The following is a 10,652-nucleotide window of genomic DNA, read 5'->3' as shown; positions in this document are numbered from 1 at the left end:
ATAGATAGACATAGAGAGATAGATAGATAGATAGATGTAGATAGATAGACAGATAGATAGATAGACAGATAGATAGATAGACATAGATAGATAGATAGATATAGATAGACAGATAGACTGACAGACAGACAGACAGATAGATAGACAGATAGACAGACAGAAAGATAGATAGATAGATAGATAGATAGATGAAGAGTGAACGATATGAAATGGGAAGTTGGGATGTTAACTATTTTATTTCTAGGTCACTTGGTTGAATTGCAAAATTACCCAGAATGCTGTGCAGCTGACCATGCAGTGAGGCATGATGGGATATTTTCGCAGCTGGTAGTTCAAAATGTCTTTTTTTCAAACGGAGTATATATAACTCAAGCCAAAAAAAAAAAATTGAAATAACAGGGGGTGTTTTTCGAGACACAAATCCCCTGCCACCATTTTTATCGCGTTAATCAGGATGGTTGGAAATATACTAACGAATTAATAAGTATGATTGTTTTTATTTATTTAGTAATTATTATTGTTGTTATTGTTGCTGTTGTCGATGTGTTAAGAGGCTTGCTGATGAGTGTGAGCAATATGTTGTCATATTAATGACTGTTTTGTAATCAAATATACATACACACACACACACACACACACACACACACACACACACACACACACACACACACACATATACATATATACATACAATATGCTTGTGTGCCTGTCTGTGTGTCTGTGCTTCTCAATGGTTTTTTATGTTGTTTTATGAAGATGCAGAACATAAACTGTAAGAACCATATACATACATATACATACATCTATACATACATGCACATATACACACACAAGCATACACATGCACACACAGATAGAGCCATCCATTTATCCATCCATCCTTATATATATATATATATATATACCTATACACCTATATATATATACATCCATACATATATATATACATATATATATATATATATATATATATATATATATATATATATATATATATATATATATACACATACATACATACATATATATATATATATATATATATATATATATATATATATATATACACACATACATACATACATACATATATATATATATATATATATATATATATATATATATGTATCTATGTATTCTTTTATTCTTTTAGTCTTTTACTTGTTTGTCATTTGACTGTGGCCATGCTGGGGCGCTGCCTTGAAGAACTTTTGGTCAGATTAATCAACCCCAGTATTCATTATATTCTTTTTAAGGCTGGCACTTATTCTATCAGTCCCTTTTTGTGAAACCACTAAGTTAAGCGGTGGTGGCGAGAAAAACAAAAACACAAAGATACACACACATACATACATACATACATACATACATATATATATATATATATATATATATATATATATACACATATATATATATACACGACAGGCTTCTTTCAGTTTCTGTCTACCAAATCCACTCCCAAGGCTTTGGTTAGCCCAAGGCTATAGTAGAAGACATTTGCCCAAGGTGCTATGCAGTGGGACAGAACTAGAAACCATGTGGTTGGGAAGTAAACTTCTTACCACATAACCACAGCTATAAATATATGAATCCTGATAATGATCACATGTCACACCAGTGAAAAAGTATGTCGAAACAACTGTAGTGATACTAAATAAGGGAATCCATTTATTCAATTGTCTGTCTATCTATCTATATATATATATATATATTATTAAAAAATATGGCAAAAAATCATATATTAATTAATATCGATTAATTACCAGGAAGCTAGCACATTTAAAGAATCAAAGAGATTCAGAAACAGTATCTGCAATCTCAGGGGATTAAAGTACATTTTTATATATGACGTTGACCACTAACGTGGACATTCAATGTGCTAGATGATTATGGTTCCATTACAAATCAGGCTGAAGAGAAATAGACAGTCGGTAAGATTGTTAAATTTTGAAACCGGTCCCTGTTTAAGAATGTTCCTTTTTCGGTGATTTTAAATGTCTTGCCCGCTTACGTTTTGGTATCACGCTATATTTCATGTTGAGAACAATTTAGGTCTTATTAGACACAAGATGTGATCTATTTCTAGCACATTGAATGTCCACGTTAGTGGTCAACGTCATATATATATATATATATATATATATATATATATATATATATATGTATGTATAGGACATCTACTCGCTAGAAATAGCAGCAAAAATACTACATACCACAAAAGAATATAGATTGGTAAAAGTTTTTATTTTTCATTTCCTTTCGAAATTATCCCTAACTTTTGTGGTATGTAGTATTTTTGCTGCTATTTCTAGCGAGTAGATGTCCTATTATAGGCGTCTCTGCATTTCTAATGAATAATACATAGTCTATTGACTGTTTTTACTCTCGCTAGGCCACTGGTGGTAAATAAAATTTCTAAAAATTTTCTTTGCCACCCTATAATTTATTAATATATATATGTATATATATATATACATACAGAATATAAAGACAGCCAGAAGGTATGAGATAATTATATTTATTTCACCAGTTGATATCCGTAGGGTGACAGCTCTTTCACAGCCAACAGCATGAAAAAATAGTTTATTTTAGTGTGTAATAAATTATTTTACATGTCTATTTGGTTTGTAACTGGGTTCACTAAAAGAGCTTTTTTGTGATTATCACTGGATTATATAAATCCATATCTTGCATATTAACCTCATAAATATATATACATTTATATATATATAGAAATAAAAAAATAAAAAGGGCTTTGTATGATAGTGTATAGAGGAATATATTATTTAATAATATGACAGTACATCTGCCAGATGGGACCTTGATGACTGCTATGAAACAGGAAAGTGTACTAGCCCCTATATATATTTAATACTCAATATTTCATATATTCAATAAGACATTCAATACTTCATTTCATTTTACTATTTATATTATACATTCCATATTCTATATCCCACATAAATTTTATAAGAATATAAATAAAACATAAAAAATAGACAGAGTTGATACTCTTTTAAATAATATATATATATATATATATATATATATATATATATTATATATACGCACACACTTAATTTGTTTTGGGTAAATGCTTCTGAATGCATTCGTAAAATCTCCTATAGTTTTTGTTGTTGGCTATAGCCTGTTGTTCCCATGAAATGTCCTCACAAACGAACATGTGGGATGCAGAAATGTATGTCACGATGCATTAATATGGTCTAAAAATTTCCATCCACAAGCCATTTTCGTTATTACCACACACACTCACATATATACATACATATTCATACATACATACATACATACATACATACATATCATCATCATCATCATCATCATCATCATTTAACGTCCGCTTTCCATGCTAGCATGGGTTGGACGATTTGACTGAGGACTGGTGAAACCGGATGGCAACACCAGGCTCCAATCTAATTTGGCAGAGTTTCTACAGCTGGATGCCCTTCCTAACGCCAACCACTCAGAGAGTGTAGTGGGTGCTTTTACGTGTCACCCGCACGAAAACGGCCACGCTCGAAATGGTGTCTTTTATGTGCCACCCGCACAAGCCAGTCCAGGGGCACTGGCAACGATCTCGCTCAAAAATCCTACGGGAGCCAGTCCAGGGGCACTGGCAACGATCTTACTTGGCTTGCCGGGTCTTCTCACGCACAGCACATTTCCAAAGGTCTCGGTCAGTAGTCATCGCCTCGGTGAGGCCCAATGTACGAAGGTCTTGCCTCACCACCTCAGCCCAGGTCTTCCTGGGCCTACCTCTTCCACGGGTTCCCTCAACTGTTAGGGTGTGGCACTTTTTCACGCAGCTATCCTCATCCATTCTCACCACATGTCCATACCAGCGCAATCGTCTCTCTTGCACACCACAACTGATGCTTCTAATTTTAAATTTAAAAGAGAGTCTTGACGCTGATATCCATTATTATTGAAATTTATTCCTATCACAACATTTCTGTATAAGGCTATATTTATACACACACACACACACACACCTCACACACACGTGTACATGAAAAAGAGGGTGAAAGAGAGGAGGAAGTGCAATAGAATGTAAGCAACAGCATTCTTCTGCAAAAGAATGCAATTACCCTGTAAAATGGAATTTCACTTCCAGGAATTTGGTCATCATGTAAGAAATGGAAATGGAATTATGCGTCAGCAATTATAATTATCAAGAGAGAAATGGAAGTATTTCATCAGGAACCTCGATTGAAATGAAAATGGAATTACAGTCCAAAAATGTAATTTTCAAGTAAAAAAATAGAATTATGCTCTGAGGAATGTGGTTATATGAAGGAAATGGAATTATTGTTTGAGAATGTAATTTTCATGTGAAAATGGAATTTGTGCTCTGAGGAATGTAAAATGTGATTATCAAAAAGAAATGTAATTACAGTCAAAATATGTAATTTTTATGTAAAAATGGATTATCATTGTAAGAAAAATGGAATTATCAAAAATAAATGGAATTATAGTTTGAGAATGCAATTATCATTTGAAAATGGATTTATAAGGCAAGGAATGCAATTACCTGTTTTAAAAATTGGAATTATGTTACAATGAATGTATTTATCACAACACAAATGGAATTATAATGCAAAGAATCTGATTATGATGTAAAAAAAATGGAATTATTGTTCAAGGAATTCAATTACTCTTTAAAAAAGGTAATTATCGTTTCAGTTTTTGAAATTATCATTTAAAATACCATTTTTAAAAATTATATATGCTGTGACTATGTTGGACCTTGTGATGAGCTGGCAGAATTTTGAGCACATTGGACAAAAGGTTCAGCAACATTTCACTCATCTTTGTGTTCTGGGTTCAAATTTTATAGGTAAAATATTTTTCTGGGAACAAATTACGATTTATAACATTGCTACTATGGGAAATTATTGCTCTGCTTTTTACCTAGGAGCCCTGTAGCTCTGATGGTAAATAATTATTTGTTCTTAACATATTGGGCTTCTAGACTATTTGTCTAAGCCAGGTTTTCTTACCTCTTCCTTCTTCCTTTTGTTTATATTGTATACTCTTGTTTTTCACTCTGATGAAGATCCGTAGCCTTAATTCGAATGCCCTACAAAGATGAAGAACTTTATTCTTGCATTTATGTATAGACTTCATTTTGGCAATCCGATCAGTAACGGCTGTAAGATATGTTACGTCACCTATTTTGTTATGTCATCATCATCATCATCATCATTGTTTAACGTCCGCCTTCCATGGTAGCATGGGTTGGATGATTTGACTGAGGACTGGTGAAACCAGAAGGCTGCACCAGGCTCCAATCTGATTTGGCAGAGTTTCTACAGCTGGATGCCCTTCCTAACGCCAACCACTCCGAGAGTATAGTGGGTGCTTTTACGTGTCACCTGCACGAAGGCCAATCAGGAGGTACTGGCAATGGCCACTCTCAGAATGGTGTTTTTTACGTGCCACCTGCACAGGAGCCAGTCTAGTGGCACTGTTTGTATTAATAAATAAGCTATAAATGTGGTCCAATCATTGTGTTCGTTAATCTTTGGGTTTTCTCCATTTTCTAATTATTTGCATTGGTTCCTAATAAACTGTTGTTTATCCTGTTGTTACCTGCACTCTACGTGCATAGTGTCCCTGCACACCAATGCCCGGGGATAATACAGGTAACGGATACCGATAGTATATACAGATATTTTTTTCCCTTAGTCGGTTACTATAACTGCTAATTCTGTTTACACACACACACACACACACACACATATTATATGTATGTATGTATGTATATTAATAATATCGAAGGGTAATTAGAAATATTAGAAATTTCTTCTACCTAGCGTGTAAAAATTTAGTCCATAGACTATATATTATTCATATAAATAGAGTGTACATTTAAACACATAAGAGGTATCCATCATAGGAATCATTGCACGCTAGAAAGAACAGCTAAGTTCCAAACCACTATTAGGGATAAAACTTCGAAGGGAATGAAAAATAAAAACATTTACCATGGTTTCAGATGGTAAATGTTTTTATTTTTCATTCCCTTCGAAGTTTTATCCCTAATAGTGGTTTGGAACTTAGCTGTTCTTTCTAGCATGCAAGGATTCCTATGATGGATACCTCTTATGTGTTTAAATGTACACTGTATATATATATATATATATATATGTGTGTGTGTGTGTGTGTGTGTATGTATATATATATATGTACATGTGTGTGTATGTGTATCCTTATCTTGACATCATGTGATAATCTTAAATAGGCATCATCATTCAAACGATCTTGTTTATTTTGAGTCCTTCACGTAAAACATGTCTGTCCATGGAGAAATATTACCTTGTGTGGAAACAGGCAAGGGTTGGTGACAGGAAGAGCATCTGATCACAGAAAATCTGCTTCAACAATTTCTGCCTGATCCATGCAAACATAGGAAAGTAGACGTTAAACAGTGGTGATGATGATGGTGGTGGTGGTGATGATGATGATGACAGTAAATAACTTAATTTAAAAAGCTTTATTTTCGTTTTGTCTTTCCTTACAGTTCATTGGTCAGTTGAACAACCAGTCAAATGTCAAGCCAACAATGGCGTCATTCTGAAGAGCAAAGAGCCATTATCCATTGCAGTCGGTCAGTTAGCTAGTCACCTATCCTCCCTGCATCGGGCATCACATCACCAAAGGTTTTGCTGTCGATGGCCTCACAGCAATGATTTTAAGATGTCACCGATTCTTCTTCGGAGTCTCTGCTTAATTTTTGTGATTTCCTCATTGACCAATCATATAACAGCTTCTACGATGACCCCATCGATTCCATCACACAGCGTCACAACTGCTGCTAGTGTTTCTGCTGCTGCTGCTTCTGCTGCTGTCGTTCCTTCTGATTCGTCACCGCGAACAATGGCGATGATAACAAGGACCCTGCAGCCTGACAAAGGGATTATTATGACTCGGCTTGCACCAACTGCTGAACTTCCGCCTCCTCAACAGACATCAACCGATTCCTTGCAGGGTTCAGGGTTGATCAACTCCAAGATGGATGACCTGACATTGTCGAAGCCAACGAAATGTTTGACAAACGTTAGCAGGCAGGGAACAATGCCAGGCAAGGTTTTCTCCCCTGAGGATAGCTTCAGTTCTCTGAGAGAAACAGAGAGAGATTTGGACGAAATGAACTCAAGTGCTATCCAAAGTGACAATAGTGATGCTTTGTCAAAAGAAAATACCTCCAGCTTTAAGAGACGAGCAACCAAAAATCATAGCAAAATGAATGCAAGTGTTTTCAAAGCAGACGAGAGTGACGTAACACCTCAAACACATAGACTTAGTTACAAGAGACAAACAGATAGAACCCCTGATAAAAATGACACGGGTTTGCTCCAACGAGACCATACTGATAATATATCACATACAAATAACTCCATTTTCGATGGACAAACAGACATACATCTTGATAAGAACAGCACAGATGTTTCCCAAAGTGGACATACAAACATTACACCACAGGCAAATGATTCTGTTTACAAGAGACGAACAGACAGACATTTCAATAAAAATGACACAGTTGCTTTCCGAAGAGACTATACTGACAATATTCCAAATGCAAATGGCTCCATTTCCAAGAGAAAAACAGACAGACATCTCAACGGAAATGATACAGATGTCTTCCAAAAAAATCATACTGGTGCTATATCACATGCAAATGGCTCTGCTTATGAGAGACAAACAGACAGACATTTCACTAAAAACGACACACGTGTTTTCCAAAGAAACCAAACTGACATTGCCCCACAAACAAATGTCTCTAATTACAAGACACAAACAGACAGACACTTCCATAAAAATGACACAAGCATTTTCCAAACAGACCAAACTGATATTGCCCCACATACAAATGGCTCTGGTTACGAGAGACAAACTGATAGACACATTAATAAAAACAACACAGATAACTTCCAAAGAGAAAATACTAGCGTTATATTGCATGGAAACAGTTCTGACTATGAGGGACTAACAGACAGACATTTGAATAAAAACAACTCAGATATTTCCCAAAGAGACAAAAGTAACATTGTACTTCAGTCAAAGAACTTCGGTTATAAGTGGAAAGCAAACCAAAGCCTCAATATAAAGGACGTTAAAGTTTTCCTGGCAGATGACAGTAATGTAACTCCGAGAACAAATTCTTCAGGTTACAAGAGATGGCATGATGAGAGATCCAGTAAAATAAATGCTGTTATTTCTGATATGAATACCTCCAAAAGTCTATCAGTAGCGAATTTTACAAGTTACAGGAAATGGATAACCAACAAAATCCTTGGTAGAGATAATACTGCTTTTTTTCCGAAGGCCATATCTAATAATAGAAACGCAACAAATGACTCCAGTGATGGTGGAAGGTTTAGCAAAGAAGATGTGGGTGTTTTCAAAACAGATCCCTTCAGAAGTTTGCCCTCAACTACGGTGAGAGATGGTGTAAACCCGACAAGTCCCCTTGAAAAGTTACCTTCAACAACAGAGAGAAGACGCTTATATCAGAACAACTCCCATAAAGATTTTCCCTCTGCAACACAGAGAGAAAGTGTATACGAGACGAGCCCCCTTAAAGATATACCCTCAACAACAGAAAGAAGAAGTATACATCAAATAAATCTCCTTAAAGAGTTACCTTCAACAACAGAGAGAGGAGGCTCACATCCGACGGAATCCTACGATGGTTTGTCCTCAGCAGTAAAAATAAGTGATATGCATCAGTCAAACTCTCTTGAAGGTTTGCCAACCCCAGCAGAAGGAAGAAGAGAACATCAGACAAACGTTCTTCATGGTTTACCCATTACGGAGAGGGGAATTCAGCCATTAACGAAGAACGAGAGATCTTATTCGCATTCCAAACTTTCGAGAGAAGACGACACTTTTCGTGATAGCACACATGCGTATGATGCGCAGCAATTTCTGTCATTTAGACATGCTAATAGAACTTCCATTGGTGACCCTCCAGACGACATCAGTGAACGGAAAAGAGAAGGGGTAGGAATAGAAGGAGAGCAAGAAGAAGAAGACGAAGATGAAGACGAGTCGGGAGATGGAAGTGAAGGAGAATTTGGGCAAAAGAGTTTTATATACAATTCTAGCAACACTTCGATAGAGTCGGACATAATTCAAAGCGATACAGGCGCTTGGACGACGAGGGACAAATTGGATGCTCCAAATGTGATCCGTCTGGGTTATTTGACTGGCTCCCAGACCAGAACAATGAGAAGAGAGAACAGCAATATATACAGGCGTAGCATTAGCAGTGGTAGTAGTACCAGTAGTAGTAGTAGTAGTAGTAATAGTAAAAGACGTGGAGATGAATATTATCGAAGGCCAGGCCAGGCAATTTCTGGAGCTCTGAGCCTAGCGGTGGCCGAGATCAATAGTAACCCATCAATACTTCCCGAACACCGACTGGAATTCATACCACAGGAGACTTACGGTGAGGAATCGGAAAGCATTCGTAAAACGACGCTGCTGCTCGATGCCAACATTTCAGCTTACATTGGTCCCCAAGAGACATGCTTATATGAGGCCAGAATTGCCGCTGTCTTCAATGTACCGATGTTGTCCTATGTGAGTATATGGTTTATTACACCGTTTTCTATTTTTGCACAAACCATTTGCAAAATTGGTTATAGAACTAGATACTAATAGATTTAAATTGAGGAGTTTACGAAATTGCAGTTAGATTATTTATTTATGATGAAGCTCGCTCTTAAAAAGCGTTTTTTTTTCTTTTTGAAAAGCGTTAGCAATTATAAAAATTTTCAATTGCTATTTTTCGTGAGATATTTGAGAAGATATGTCAATCTGATGAAATTTCATTATATTTAAACGGTGTTTTATTATTCTTGAAAAACTTGTTTTTATTAATGGAGTGGAAACAGCTGTAATTTATGAGATGTGTCATTTGTTTCTATAAAATAATTAAATTGAATTTAATTTATCATTTAAAGATTAAATTATCAAATTATTTAATTGTTCAATTTATTGTTTTGGTTTCTATTTCTTATATATATATCTATATATATATAATATTGTACATCTATATCTTTTCAAGTATTGCTCAGACTACACAGTCAGTGACAAACAGCGGTACCCAACCTTCATCCGGACCAAACCCACAGAGGCCCAAATCTCCCAGAGTGTCGCCTCTCTCTTATTGACCTTCCAGTGGACAAAGGTCACTTTTGTCTACTCAGATGAAATGGAGTTCCAGTTCACAGCTGAGGCTATTGTCAAGGTTAGTAACTAACACCATTTTCTGAATTCCTAGTTTTGGCTGTGTGGTTCTAGGTTCGATCCCACTGTGCAACAAATTGGGTAATTTTTGTTTTTGCTTTTAGAATTTGATGAGGGCGGGATTGGTTAGTCATAGGAAGAAGGGCAGTGTTTGTTTGACTTTTTTTAAGGGCTTTTTTGGAAAGAGGTGGAAGGAGAAAGAAATTTACTCTACGCATAAGCATATAATATTATATCATATTACACATGCATGCGCACACACATATACATACATGCATACACACACACACTCATATACACATACATTCATATATCATATATCGAGGCTATCTTTACTATTTTGTACTATTTTGGCCATTCGTTATGTAACT

The 10,652-nt window shown here is 35.6% G+C and overlaps 1 protein-coding gene across 3 annotated transcripts in view; it reads left to right on the top strand.

Moving 5' to 3' along the window:
* The first annotated feature begins 277 nt into the window (after positions 1 to 277).
* LOC106871537 (uncharacterized) overlaps positions 278 to 10,652 on the top strand; it is a 33,227-nt gene continuing 22,852 nt past the window's right edge. For 2 of the 3 annotated variants that reach the window (XM_089345774.1, XM_089345772.1), the window contains exons 1-4: positions 283 to 484; positions 4,139 to 4,691; positions 6,548 to 9,612; positions 10,100 to 10,282. In XM_089345774.1, the coding sequence (XP_089201900.1) occupies positions 6,724 to 9,612; positions 10,100 to 10,282 (3,072 nt within the window). In that variant the 5' untranslated portion in view covers positions 283 to 484; positions 4,139 to 4,691; positions 6,548 to 6,723. Of the gene's footprint in view, positions 485 to 4,138; positions 4,692 to 6,547; positions 9,613 to 10,099; positions 10,283 to 10,652 lie in introns of all 3 variants that reach the window. The other variant, XM_089345773.1, reaches the window with a different exon arrangement.

This window comes from Octopus bimaculoides, chromosome 29, assembly GCF_046866305.1.
Source record: "Octopus bimaculoides isolate indiv1 chromosome 29, ASM4686630v1, whole genome shotgun sequence".
Taxonomy (NCBI): Eukaryota; Metazoa; Mollusca; class Cephalopoda; order Octopoda; family Octopodidae; genus Octopus; species Octopus bimaculoides.
The sequence above is the reverse complement of the archived record's forward strand: the minus strand, read 5'-3'. Positions and strand labels throughout refer to the sequence as shown.